The sequence below is a fragment of the Aquarana catesbeiana genome, linkage group LG09 (assembly GCF_042186555.1).
Source record: "Aquarana catesbeiana isolate 2022-GZ linkage group LG09, ASM4218655v1, whole genome shotgun sequence".
In the NCBI taxonomy this organism is placed as follows: Eukaryota; Metazoa; Chordata; class Amphibia; order Anura; family Ranidae; genus Aquarana; species Aquarana catesbeiana.
Genome location: NC_133332.1, coordinates 301,601,162 through 301,613,218, shown reverse-complemented (window position 1 = coordinate 301,613,218; position 12,057 = coordinate 301,601,162). Strand labels below are relative to the sequence as shown.

At 43.6% G+C, this 12,057-nt stretch overlaps 1 protein-coding gene across 8 annotated transcripts in view; it reads left to right on the top strand.

The window, feature by feature from the left end:
- RAPGEF1 (Rap guanine nucleotide exchange factor 1) overlaps window positions 1-12,057 on the top strand; it is a 162,824-nt gene that overhangs the window by 103,229 nt on the left and 47,538 nt on the right. For all 8 annotated transcript variants that reach the window (XM_073600514.1, XM_073600513.1, XM_073600517.1 and 5 more), the window contains exons 3-9: window positions 930-1,108; window positions 2,794-2,950; window positions 6,520-6,608; window positions 6,700-6,852; window positions 7,074-7,197; window positions 7,293-7,476; window positions 11,132-11,602. In XM_073600514.1, coding sequence (XP_073456615.1) covers window positions 930-1,108; window positions 2,794-2,950; window positions 6,520-6,608; window positions 6,700-6,852; window positions 7,074-7,197; window positions 7,293-7,476; window positions 11,132-11,602 — 1,357 coding nt within the window. The remainder of the gene's footprint in view (window positions 1-929; window positions 1,109-2,793; window positions 2,951-6,519; window positions 6,609-6,699; window positions 6,853-7,073; window positions 7,198-7,292; window positions 7,477-11,131; window positions 11,603-12,057) is intronic.

The following is a 12,057-nucleotide window of genomic DNA, read 5'->3' as shown; positions in this document are numbered from 1 at the left end:
TACATGATTTGTGGTACATATTTTTGTCCTCTGTTATATTGCATCTTTCAATACAGTTTATCTACTGAAAAAAAAAAAAGTCTATGACCAACTTTATGCTCAGGACAGGATTCTTTTGAAGTTTTTCTTTAGTTTGAGGAGGGGGTTTAGCATTAATTTGATGAAAAGCAGACCTGTGATAATTCAGCTACACGGGGAAAATTTTGATTTTGAGAAGGAATAACAATGTACAACATTGTATCTTGCCTTAAAGTGGTTGTAAAGGTTCGGTTTAAAAAAAAAAAAATAACAAGCATGTCATTCTTACCTCCCCTGTGCAGTTGGTTTTGCACAGAGTGGCCCCGATCCTCCTCTTCTGGGGTCCTTCCGCAGTGTTCCTGGCTCCTCCTCCTCTCGAGTGCCTCATCGGAGAAGCGTTCTTCTTTGTGGACACCCGTGCAGGCATGCTCCCGTGTCTTGCTGCTGCGTCCGTGTACGTAGACAGCAGGACTCGGCTCCGCCCCCCGGCGCCCACCTCATTTTGTTTGATTGACAGAAGCGGGAGCCAATGGCTGCGCTGCTATCTTTCCAATCAGGACACAAGACACCGGCCAGAGCTGGTGTGCTCATTCCCGTCGGAGTTACAGCGCTCAGGTAAGGATAAGGGGGGGTGCCGCTGCAGCACAGAAGGTTTTTCATCTTAATACATAGAATGCATTAAGGTAAAAAAACAGTGAGGGTTTACAACCCCTTTAAGGCCTGAAGCAGCATCTGCTTACATCATGAGCAGTTATTGCTGCCCCCATGTACGAATTGATTTACATTGTATACATAGAAAGTTTTTTTTTAAAATACATATTGACATTATCATTTGCATCAAACTGATCTTCCTTTAGTGCTGAGTGAAATTATATTAAATGTTCTGAACACATGCCCATTCTTTCTTATAGACTCTGAGCCGCTTGGAAGAACAGGAGAAGGAAGTGGTCAATGCCCTACGCTACTTTAAGACTATTGTAGATAAAATGGCTGTAGACAAAATGGTGCTGGTGATGCTACCGGGCTCTGCCAGCAAAGTCCTGGAAGCCATTCTTCCATTGGTGCAGGCGGATACACACACACAACAAAGGTAAATTCTTTAGTCTTTAGTTTGGTGCAGATATCACTGCAGTCTGCTATTGTTTTATTAGGTTTGATGTATACTTATGAATGGGAATAGCAAAAAGGCATTGAAAAGGGGCTTCTTGTGCAGTTACAATACTTTTCTTTCCACAGATTTCATTTGCATGGAAGATATTGGTTATAATAGACTTAAAAGGCCAGCCAGATATTTAGTAATAATCTAAATGGTCCCCTAATCATGCAGGTCATCTTTCTTGTTTAAAATGCACCATTAGCGTTTCCAAGTGTGCCTAAGAGTGCATTTTTATCTGAATGGAAGGGAAGTATTGATATGGCAAGTCACCTGCATTACCAGCTTTTTCCAGGGATGGGTAAGTGGAAGAATAGCAACTATACAAGCAAAGCATACCTGTCCGTCCAGCCACTCCCCCTTCTTCCCCCAGCTGTGCCCAGACAATGGGGTAGTTGTCTGATGAGGTACAGGCTTGGTTGGGTGATTGTGGACAGTTATCTGTTACTGTCTGGATCTCTTCACTCCTAGCTTGAGCTTGAAAAGTTCAGTAAAGTTTTTGTGGTCTCTGAATGTGTCTGTGGACAGCACTGCTTTGGCCTGAGTAAGGGATGCCAGGTTTCATCATGTGATATACCACTGAAATTATTGCACTGGAGTGCAAAAAAGTGGGGTACTACAAATTGGGGTACTACAGGCAGTATTACCTAGGAACTAATACTCCACTTTTATCCTGATAATGTTTTATAAGACCGCAGTAGGTGAGGCATCTCGATTGAATATTTCCTGTACTCTGAAGTTACTTTTGAGGAGACTTTTTGCCACTGAGCATTGCCTAATATCTTACTGCTTTATCTTCGTTCTCCAGTGAATCAAATAGTTTTTTCACAGCAGCACTGAAAGCCAGGCTGTGTTAAACTTAAAGTGGAGCTCCACCCAAAAGGGGAAGCTCAGCTTGTTTGCTTCCTCCCCCCTCTCCACTGCCACATTTGGCACCTTTCTGGGGGGGGGGGAGCGGATACCTGTCAAAACCAGGTATCCGCTCCCCAGCGATCTACGAAACTTCTGCATAATAACTTTGCATAATATGGTGCTCCATGTGTCTGTGTCCTGGAGCACCCATCAGTGTGCCGAAAGGTAGGGGTTGGCACCTTTGCATGGCTGCATGTAACACCAGCTGTCAATTTGTTTAATTTTAAAATCTAAAGCCGGGTACACACTATACGTTAGTTTTTTTTTTTAGTGCAACCCAAAAAAAAAAAAAAAATTGACTTCAGTCGGAACCACTGTACCAACTATGTGAGGTTAGTCCAGCCATCTCCACCTGTCAGAACACAACAGCTCAGCGGGGGGGACGGCCTTCCGCCAGAATGCTCCAGTCAGCGCACTCTGCCATTGGCTGGGAGTGCTGATCTGGAGTCGGTCAGCTGCTGGTTTTCTAGCATGCACATTCAACATACACAATGTTGGCCGTTTTGTTTTGTTTTTTTGAACGCCCTGCTGTCTCCAGATGTTTGGCCCGTGTGTGCAGGGCTTTATCTGCTACATGTTCTCAAAGCATTGTTGGTAAATCTCATTGTTTGAACAAAGTTTGTGTGTAGCCATTTCATCCTTGTCTTTTAGAGAGGAGTCTTCTCATTTTTTTCCATGCGTTATTGATTCTTTTTTCTCCTTGTTCACAGTACTGCTATCGCCTCCTGCTACAGCCGAGTGTACCAGTCTCTTGCCAACCTCATTCGCTGGTCTGATCAAGTCATGCTGGAGGGTGTCAACTGTGAGGACAAGGAGATGGTATCCACTGTGAAAGACGTCATAAAAGCTGTGCTGGATGGTGTCAAGGTCAGGACTTTTCTTGCAGAATATGAATTAGCTTTTGGGGGTTTTCATTGGGGGCTATTAGAGGGAAGTTGCCTTTTGGAAATGCACTCTGCGCTGCATACACATACAATTTGAATCTTTACACACCGATCAGCCATAACTTTATGACCACTGATAGGTTAAGTGGAATAACATTGATTATCTTGTTACAACAGCATCTGAAGGTCGGCGGATATATTAAGCAGCAAGTAAACATGTTGTCCCTGAGATGAATGTATTCGAAAAAGGGCATTGCAATGGGCATTGCAGTTTTCTGTGTATGGGGCTGCTTAGCCACAGACTAGTTGGGGTCCACAGCCACAATTATTTACAATGAGCAAATGTGCATCAGAACTGAACCACAGAGCAATGGAAGGTGGTGCCCTGGTCTGATGAATCAGGTTTGTTTTTTTTTACCTCATGTGGATGGCTGTGCGTGTGCCTCACTTATCTGGGTAAGAGATGGTGCCAGGATGTAGTATGGGAAGAAGGCAAGCCAGCGGAAGCTTAATCTCGAAGGTCCAGAAATCCATTGTTATTCATGCCTAGTTTATGCCTGCAGCTGGTCTAAAAATGACAAAGCAACTTTTGGACAGATGCTGTTCGTTTTTTTTTCCCTAATGATTCCTTGTAAATCAGCATTCACTTCTATACCCTCAGGTGTGCAGTTCACAGCCGGTGTCCGAGTATTTCCTGATAGATCAGATTTGCTTGCATTTTCATAGGCTTACATTCACAGGCAATCAGAAGATGAAGGGTATCACAGGCTAGCAGCGATTCAGTGTAGTGGCTAGGTAGGAAAGATGAATTGTAACCCAGGATGAAAGTTAAAGCCATCAACATGGCAGGATATACGCTTTTATTTTCAGTGCACTAATTTAATGCATGACCAGAGTATTCCTTTAAATAGATATAATTATTACATTGTGCTGTTTCCAGTAAGGGGTTGTGGTGCTAGTGCACACCCCTTTCACTCTATGAACTAGTGCACATTACAAAAATCCTAAAATGACAGCATGTTCTGTGGGTACTCCGTCTGAACATGTACAAAGTGCTAGCCTGCCCTTATGTTCCCCAGTAACCAAGGGGTTAAACCAAGCCATGCGCCTGGCAGCCTGCACATCCCCTCTGGGGAGACACAGCTGGAGTCTGCATCCGTGAGGTCATCCAGGCAATGAAGTCAGATATTTGGGAGACTTCCAGGCCTCCTCTCCCTCCCTGCTCAGCACTATATAGCCCATTTTTAACCTCTCAGCTCCCCCCATCCTTTCCTGCTGTCTGTAAGCAATTGGTGGTCTCTGCATCCCTTATTTTTTTATATTGTGTCTATAGTACAATATGTGATCCTCACAATACTGTGCATGTACTGCTTTCCTGTATCTGTCATTGACTTCCTATTTTTACTTTAATGCCAGCTCAGATGTTTGCAAATCTTTGCTGCAGCACAGTGGGGCTCACATCTGTCTACTGTGAAAACAAATTTACACCAGATTGCAGGATCCAAGGAGCTCTCAGCTTATCAACACCTGAGCTGCCTTTATTAGTCATTTGTTGTTTTTTTTTTTTTTTTTTTTTTTTTCTTCTTCTTCTTTTCCTGTTGCGTTGAAGCTGTGTAGTTTGATTTTCATATAGCTGGATTTCCTATTGCATTCAACATTGTTGTAAGAATTCTTCAGATTTTCTACTGAAAGTGGACTACAAATGGAACTCCAAAGAAAGCCGTGAATAGGCCATGTGCAGCTAATGACATGCACTTTGATGTTGGGTGCTCTAGCTTGCAGAAAAGCTAATGATCCACGTCAGATTTCATCTGCTGTATATCTTCTTTTAGTAGTCATTCAATTGTGCAGGAGTGAAATTCACCCCTCTGGGCAAACTGTCCTCATAGTAATGCAGAGCGGTTTATTTACTGACTAACTTGGCCCATAAAGAAAAACTGGAGAGCTTGGAATAGGTTTTCTGACCTGCAGGATTGACTTCTACCTAACAGTGGCAGGCATGGTGCCAGTTGACTGTTCTCTGGTCATTCAACCAGGCTAGAAAACCAGTTCCACTCAATATTCTACCTGAGATAAGTGATGCTGCCAGGCATGAAGAGGTTAAAGGGTAAATGTGCCTTATGCGTATAAAACACAAAAAAAGTAAAGGGTTAATGTATGTTAGCAGCTTATAGTATTCAAGTTCATCGGGAAAAAAAGGATCCTGAAACTGTCATAGTTTTTGCTCAGCAACATGCAAAATCCAGAATATTGCTGCACTCCTTGGTATCTTTATTGAAGCATTAAAATCACATCACAGGTATGACAGGAACATAAAAGGTAATGCGTTTCATGCTAAAGTCAGCGCTTACTCAAACCTCATATACACATACATTGCATGAAAAAAAAAAAAAAAAATATATATATATATATATATGTATATATATATGTATAGAGACATGATACAAGTGAGCATGATTTGGCAATTGAATCATTAATCAATTAGAAATACACTCCCACTACACTGAGAGCCTATGCTCCTTGCCTTCCCATACTAACGTCATATAACACATAAATCAAAAACCAAAAAAATTACAAACAAAACAAGGCACAAATCTCCTCCAACCCGTCACCCACCAACACAGATCCTGCAGCCACTGCTGGATGATTGTGCGGTAGAGCACAGGAAAGGAGACAGTCAGCCAACTATAGCAGGACACCCTCACTAAGTGCACATAATGTCACAATATGAGGGTTACACATAATGTTGTTTCCTCCTATGACAGGCTGTGTGGCAAACAAGCCATTCACAGCACGCCAGACAGCCAATGGTGACCTATAACAACTTAATACAATGGTTTGGAAAATTACAAAATATGTTAGATGAGATAGTGTCCAAAAATTCAAAAACAAACAAAAAATAAAAAAAAAGACAAGCTGTGCAGCACCCTGGGTTTCAGTTTACAACATGTGAGAGACAGTCACTCACCTAGAGCGGCATTTCTTTGGCTTTACTGATCCAGAGTTTGTCCTCAGCAGTTTATATTCTTCAGGTTCATACAAAAAAATAAAAAAAATCATGAAACTCATTTAGTTTCTGGGTATGGGGAAGCATGTTACTTCCATTCCTCCTGTGTGACTGCGCTGGCATTTAGCCATACAGGTACCCAGCTCACATAGGGGCGGAATAAGAGGGGGGTTGGACTTTGCGGCACCGCTCCGATTCCCAAATATAGTTCCTGTACTACTTTTGGCTACTTCGGGGGCGATTTGAATAGACATTCGTGCATGAACCCGCACAGATGTCGGTCATATCACTCCGAAGTCGAACTGCTTTGCCGGTTTGAAATCATGCGCGTTCACCTAAAGTCGCACGATTTCAAACCCGCCCTTGAATTTGGGTCTTTATATAGTTTGATATCCAAATTTACCAAATTATTGATCCTGGCACTGTAAAGAGGGTCACACACATTATACTATTCTTTGTCCTTGTTCCATGTTTATCTCATCATATATTGGGTATAGCTGTTGTATTGTGTCAGCATGCTGATTTCTAGTAATTGGTTCTTTCAGGAGCTGGTGCGATTGATGATTGAGAAGCAAGAGCGCCCATCACCGACCAGTCCCGTGAAACCAGCCTTACCTGCGTGCAAAGCAGACAGGTGAGCCTCAGAAAGTGGTATGTGCCTTTTGATTAGGAGTAGAATAATAGACTTGGTCACTAGATTAGATTTTTTTTTTTCTTTTTTGCAGCACGCAAGATTTGCCTTTGTCTGAGAGAGAGCTGGAGATTCTTAACAAGTCACCTGAGCCACCTTGTAAAGATGTTCCAGTAGACTGCTTGGAGACTGATGAGCTTGCTCCACCCAAACCCCCATTACCTGGCATACGGGTTATAGAAAATGGGTAATTGAATTTTTTTTTTTTCTCTAAGTAATTTAGCTATAGAAGTTCCTGTTTCTAAGCAGAATTCCCAAACTGTTGATGACCCCCCCTCTCCACAATTTGGTATTTTCAGGCAGTAGCTTTGTGCATGGTCATCGAATAGTAAATCTGATCTACAAAGGTTCAGCCATGGCCTGACAATGAAATAAGTTTTCCTGTTCTGTACTTTTTGCCACTTACAGGCCACCTCCTGCGTTACCTCCAAAGAAAAGACAATCTGCACCTTCTCCCACTCGTGTGGCCGTAGTAGCACCTATGAGCCGAGCTACAAGTGGATCCAGTTTACCTATAGGCATCAATACACCGGTAAGAAGTCACTGGTAAAAGAAAAATCCTGCTTCAAAAAGGATGGTGAGGTATGTTCATGGCTCTCTGACTGTCCTTTTTCTACTTTATTCAAGGATTTTGAAGTGAATTGTTACGCACATCGGCGGTTATCCGGAGGTAGTCAGTCGTATGGTGGCGAATCCCCGCGCCTTTCTCCATGTAGTAGTATAGGAAAACTTAGCAAGTCTGACGAACAACTTTCTTCCCTGGACAGAGACAGCGGCCAATGCTCCCGAAACACCAGCTGTGAGACTTTAGGTAAGAAAAAAGAACAGATCATTGTCATTGTTTAAAGTGGCTCTAAGGCCACTTCCACACTGAGGCACTTTACAGGTGCTATAGTGCTAAAAATAGTGCCTGTAAAGCGCCTCTTCTGTCAATCCAGTGTGAAATCCCGAGGGCTTTCACATTGGAGCGGCGTGCTGTAAGGACGCAAAAAAAGTCCTGCAAGCTGCACCTTTGAGGCGCTTTAGGAGCAGTGTATACACCGCTCCTAAAGCGCCCCTGCCCATTGAAATCAGTTTTCGGCCGCTAGTGGGGGTTAAAAGCCCCCCGGTAGCGGCTGAAAAGCGCCGCTAAAACGATGGTGAAGTGCCGCTAAAAATAGTGCCGCTTTACCGCCGACGCCTCCAACGGCCCAGTGTGAAAGTGCCCTTTGAGGCAGAAGGTTTTTTATCTTAATGCATTGCATTAAAGTGGATGTAAACACTCTCTCATCATTTCTAAATTGCTTCCATAGTGCTGATCTATAAGGCTATACATGCCTCCTTATATACATATCTCCACATTTCTGACACCTGTCAAATATCTACCCTTTAGCTGTTTGAAGCCCTGCAATACTCCGGATTCTGTGGGCAGGTCTGTTGTCCAGGGCTCGGTGGGTGAAGATGTGATGTCAGTAGACTCCCCACCCAACTCTACACTCCCCTTGGCCAGGCATCGATATTTCTCACACTGAACTTCTGCTGCTCTCGTGGATTATGCCCCATGATCACTAATATCTAGTCAAAAAAATTTTGGGGTTTACATCCATTTTAAGATAAAAAAAAACCTTCAGTGTGCAACAGCCCCCTTATTACTTACCTGAGCCCCATCTCAATCCAGCAGTGTTGCATGAGTGCCTCGGCTCTCCGGGACTCTCCCTCCCGATTGGCTCCTGCTGCTGTCAATCAAAGGAAGCCAATGAGAGGGGGAGGGGCAAGCTGCTTGCTGTGGGGGGCACTCGGCAGGAGGAAGGGACCAGGAGCTTCAGCGAAGGGAACCGAGAAGAGGAGGATCTGGGCTGCTCTATGCAAAACCATTACACAGAGCAGGTAAGTATAACATGTTTGTTGTTTTTAAAAAACTTTATCACTTTAAGTGTAATGCTAGCCTACTTACTCTGCTTTTCTGAGAAGGAGACTGTTTCCTGTTTGTGGTTTGTTGGGAGTTTGAGGTCTCTCATACACAGGTTAAAAGACAAAAGTGACAGTTCTAAGAAAAGAGACACAGGCCTTGTATTGTGACAGAAGGGTGAAAAACCAGAGGAAGCAACTTTTATTGCATCTCACTCTCCATTAGTCATCTAAATGCTCCCTACATTAGGGCTCCTCTTGAATTCTTTATCTTTGCATGTAAAGTGCTCTAGAGTCTCTTAGAGATGTTGCTAGCTTTATGAACCAATCCTAAATAAAATCCTTTTGAACAGAAGCTGAATTTCCAGATTTATTCTTGTAGCTAGCTAAGGGAAGGGGGCAGGGGTAACTCACCACTGGCCTCAAGGAGCCACTGACATAAGTACCATCTTATTATATTATACAGGATTTAAATAGTGGCAACAGTTTGTGCAGCGCTTTACAATGTAGAGGGGGGGACAGTACAATTACAATACAGAAAGAACGGGAGGGCTGTGCTCGTGAAGCTTACAATCATATGTAACACATCAGTACCTTGAACCAGTGCGGGAGAGTTAAGTCTGGTACACACTAGTTTTAATTTTCGTGCAACCCCAGGGGTTTCGAGAAAAAAAACATGATGCAAGGTTAGTCCAGTTATCTTCTCCGCTGAGCTGTTGTGTTCTGACAGGGGAACACTCCTCCGAACACTCGGAGCAGCGCTCCCTGCCATTGGCCGAGAGCGCTGATTGGGAGTCGGTCAGCTGCTGGTTTTTAGCATCCACGTCCAACAGAAGCCAGTTGAACAGACCGGCATACACATGAGTAGAATGTCGGCCGGTATTTTTTTGTACCAGCAAATGTCTCCCAACATTCTGCCTGTGTGTACGGGGCTTTACACTACTGGTTTATATCTTTTGAGGTCTTTGCATCTTAAGGCTAACTGACCCCTAAGATAAAAAAAACAAACTTTAAATCCTTCTGTTAATCCTGAGGAAAGCCTTATAACTGTGGTCCAAGTACTTTAATTTGCTCCAACAGGGAAAAATCCTACCTGATCCCAAAGTCTGTTGGATACTCCCTGATAAACATTTTACGTTACCCCTTATAATTATTAATAGCCATTTATACTTGTAAGCTCTAACGAGCAGGGCCCTCTGATTCCTCCTGTATTGAATTGTATTGTAATTGTACTGTCTGCCCTAATGTTGTAAAGCGCTGCGTAAACTGTCGGCGCTATATAAATCCTGTATAATAACAATAATAATAATAATATACTGTTGCTTTGTGATTAACACTTTTGCCTTGCAGCATTGGGGGTTCCCAGTTTGAACCTGGTTAGGGACACTATCTTTATGGAGTTTTCATGTTCTCCATGTACTTGTGCGGGTTTCTTCTAGGAACTCCGGTTTCCTCCCACATTCCAAAGACATGCTGGTAGGTTAATTCAGTGTTTCTCAACTCCAGTCCTCAAGGCGCACCAACAGGTCATGTTTTCAGGATTTCCCTCAGATGAAACGGCTGTGGTAATTACTAAGGCAATGAAACTGATCAAATCACCTATGCAAAATAGTGGAAATCCTGAAAACATGACCTGTTGGTGCGCCTTGAGGACTGGAGTTGAGAAACACTGGGTTAATTGACTCCTTTACAAATTGACCCTAGTATGTGTATGTATGCATGTGAGATAGGGATCTTAGATAGTAAGCTCCTTGAGGGCAGAGACTGATGTGAATGTACAAGTATGTTAAGTGTTTAGTAAATTGTCAGTGCTATTTAAATATCTGTAACACACAACATATACCTTGTGTATTTGGGAACACACCTAGCCCCTTTTTGGAAACCATGTACTTGGTCGGCTAGAACCAGCTGCAGGTGAAAATTGCTCCTTATTTCTACAGCTCATACAGTAAAAAAGCCTTTTACATATGCAAGGATTAAAAGAGAAGCATAGCTAAAGCTCTTTTGGCTATACTTCTCCTATGGATCACAGGAGTACAGGTTAGTTCTGTGCTAAAGCTTGCTGTCGGCTGACGTTACAGCCCCAATTCAAGCTTTGAAAAGATCCCGACCATCCGCCCAGATGCCTGGACCAGCAGCTGGCTCAGCCTCTTAGCGAGCCGGTGAGAGCCTGAGCCAGCCTCTCCCGCCCCCTTCACAGCTCAGTGCTCCAGTGAGCGCTGGAGGGGCAGAGCAGAGAGCTGGTGATTGACAGTCATTGGCTCCCTGCAGGCTGAAGACCGAGTGCTGAGCGACCAGCAGTGTTTGATCGCTCAGTTCTCAGAGGCAGTGGAGGGCTGATGCAGCTGGGATCAATGCTGCAGCCATCTAGGTGAGTATGATTGTTTGTTTATTTTTTTATAATCCCATGCTTCACTTTTAAAGGTGTTAACTTGTGCAATGGTCATACACTGTGGTATTTTTATTGCATTTTAGTTAATTGAGAATGTAAGGTGAGGGACAGATTTGCTATTATGGGTGGGAACCCTTGGTTTTAGTAAGCATTGTATTGTAATTGTACTTTTATGCCTTCATTACAGATAACTATGATCCAGATTACGAGTTCCTGCAGCAAGACCTCTCTAGCACAGATCAAGTACTGGGCCAAGTAACTGGAGTCCTCAGCCCTCTCCCCGAATCTTTAGGAGAGACCGGTTCCCCTTTTCACGGACAAAGCTTCCAATTACCTCCCAGCACCCCTCAGCACTCAGAATCCACTCACCCCTTCGCTTTAGAGACCCCTCCTGCCCTCCCCGAGAAGAAACGCAGAAGTGCCGTTACCCATAACTCGGATGGCTCCCGAGTCTCCTACGAGAGACATCCCTCCCAGTATGACAATATTTCTGAGGATGATCTGCTGCTCCCCCCCTCTAGTACTCCGTTTGCTGCTGTTTCCCCATTTCAACCCGGGAACACCCCCCAGGTGGATTTCCTTGGTGATTTTGTAGGAACAGAGAATAATGACATTCCAGAAAAGCCTCCGCCTCTTCCAGAGAAGAAGAACAAACACAGTGAGTTTTCATGATCTTCCTATTGCTGCACAATGCAATGTTCTGTACTGTGGTGCCCTCTGTACAGAACCTTAGGGTTTGGCAGGAATTTGGGCATTACCTAGGGTAGCAGAATGTCAAGGGATGAAGGACTGCCATTAATTCCATGTTTCTTCATATTTGCCTACCTGAAATGAAAGTCTAGTCATACAGCTATGTATGTAGTTGAAATACATAATGTATTACTCACCAAAAAAATTGTAATTCTGTGAAGTCAGTCTTGTGATTCTGTCATTGCTGTGAACAAAAAGATCAATCTCCCGCGCTCAAGAAAAATGCATCGGCAATGATGGACCACAGATTCTTCAGCTACTTCAATGTTGCCAAAGCTTTGCTGACCCCTGAGAGCTGGGGAAAGCCAGAAGTCATACTATTAAACAAAAATGGAGGGAGCACCAGCCTTGCGCATTACCTTT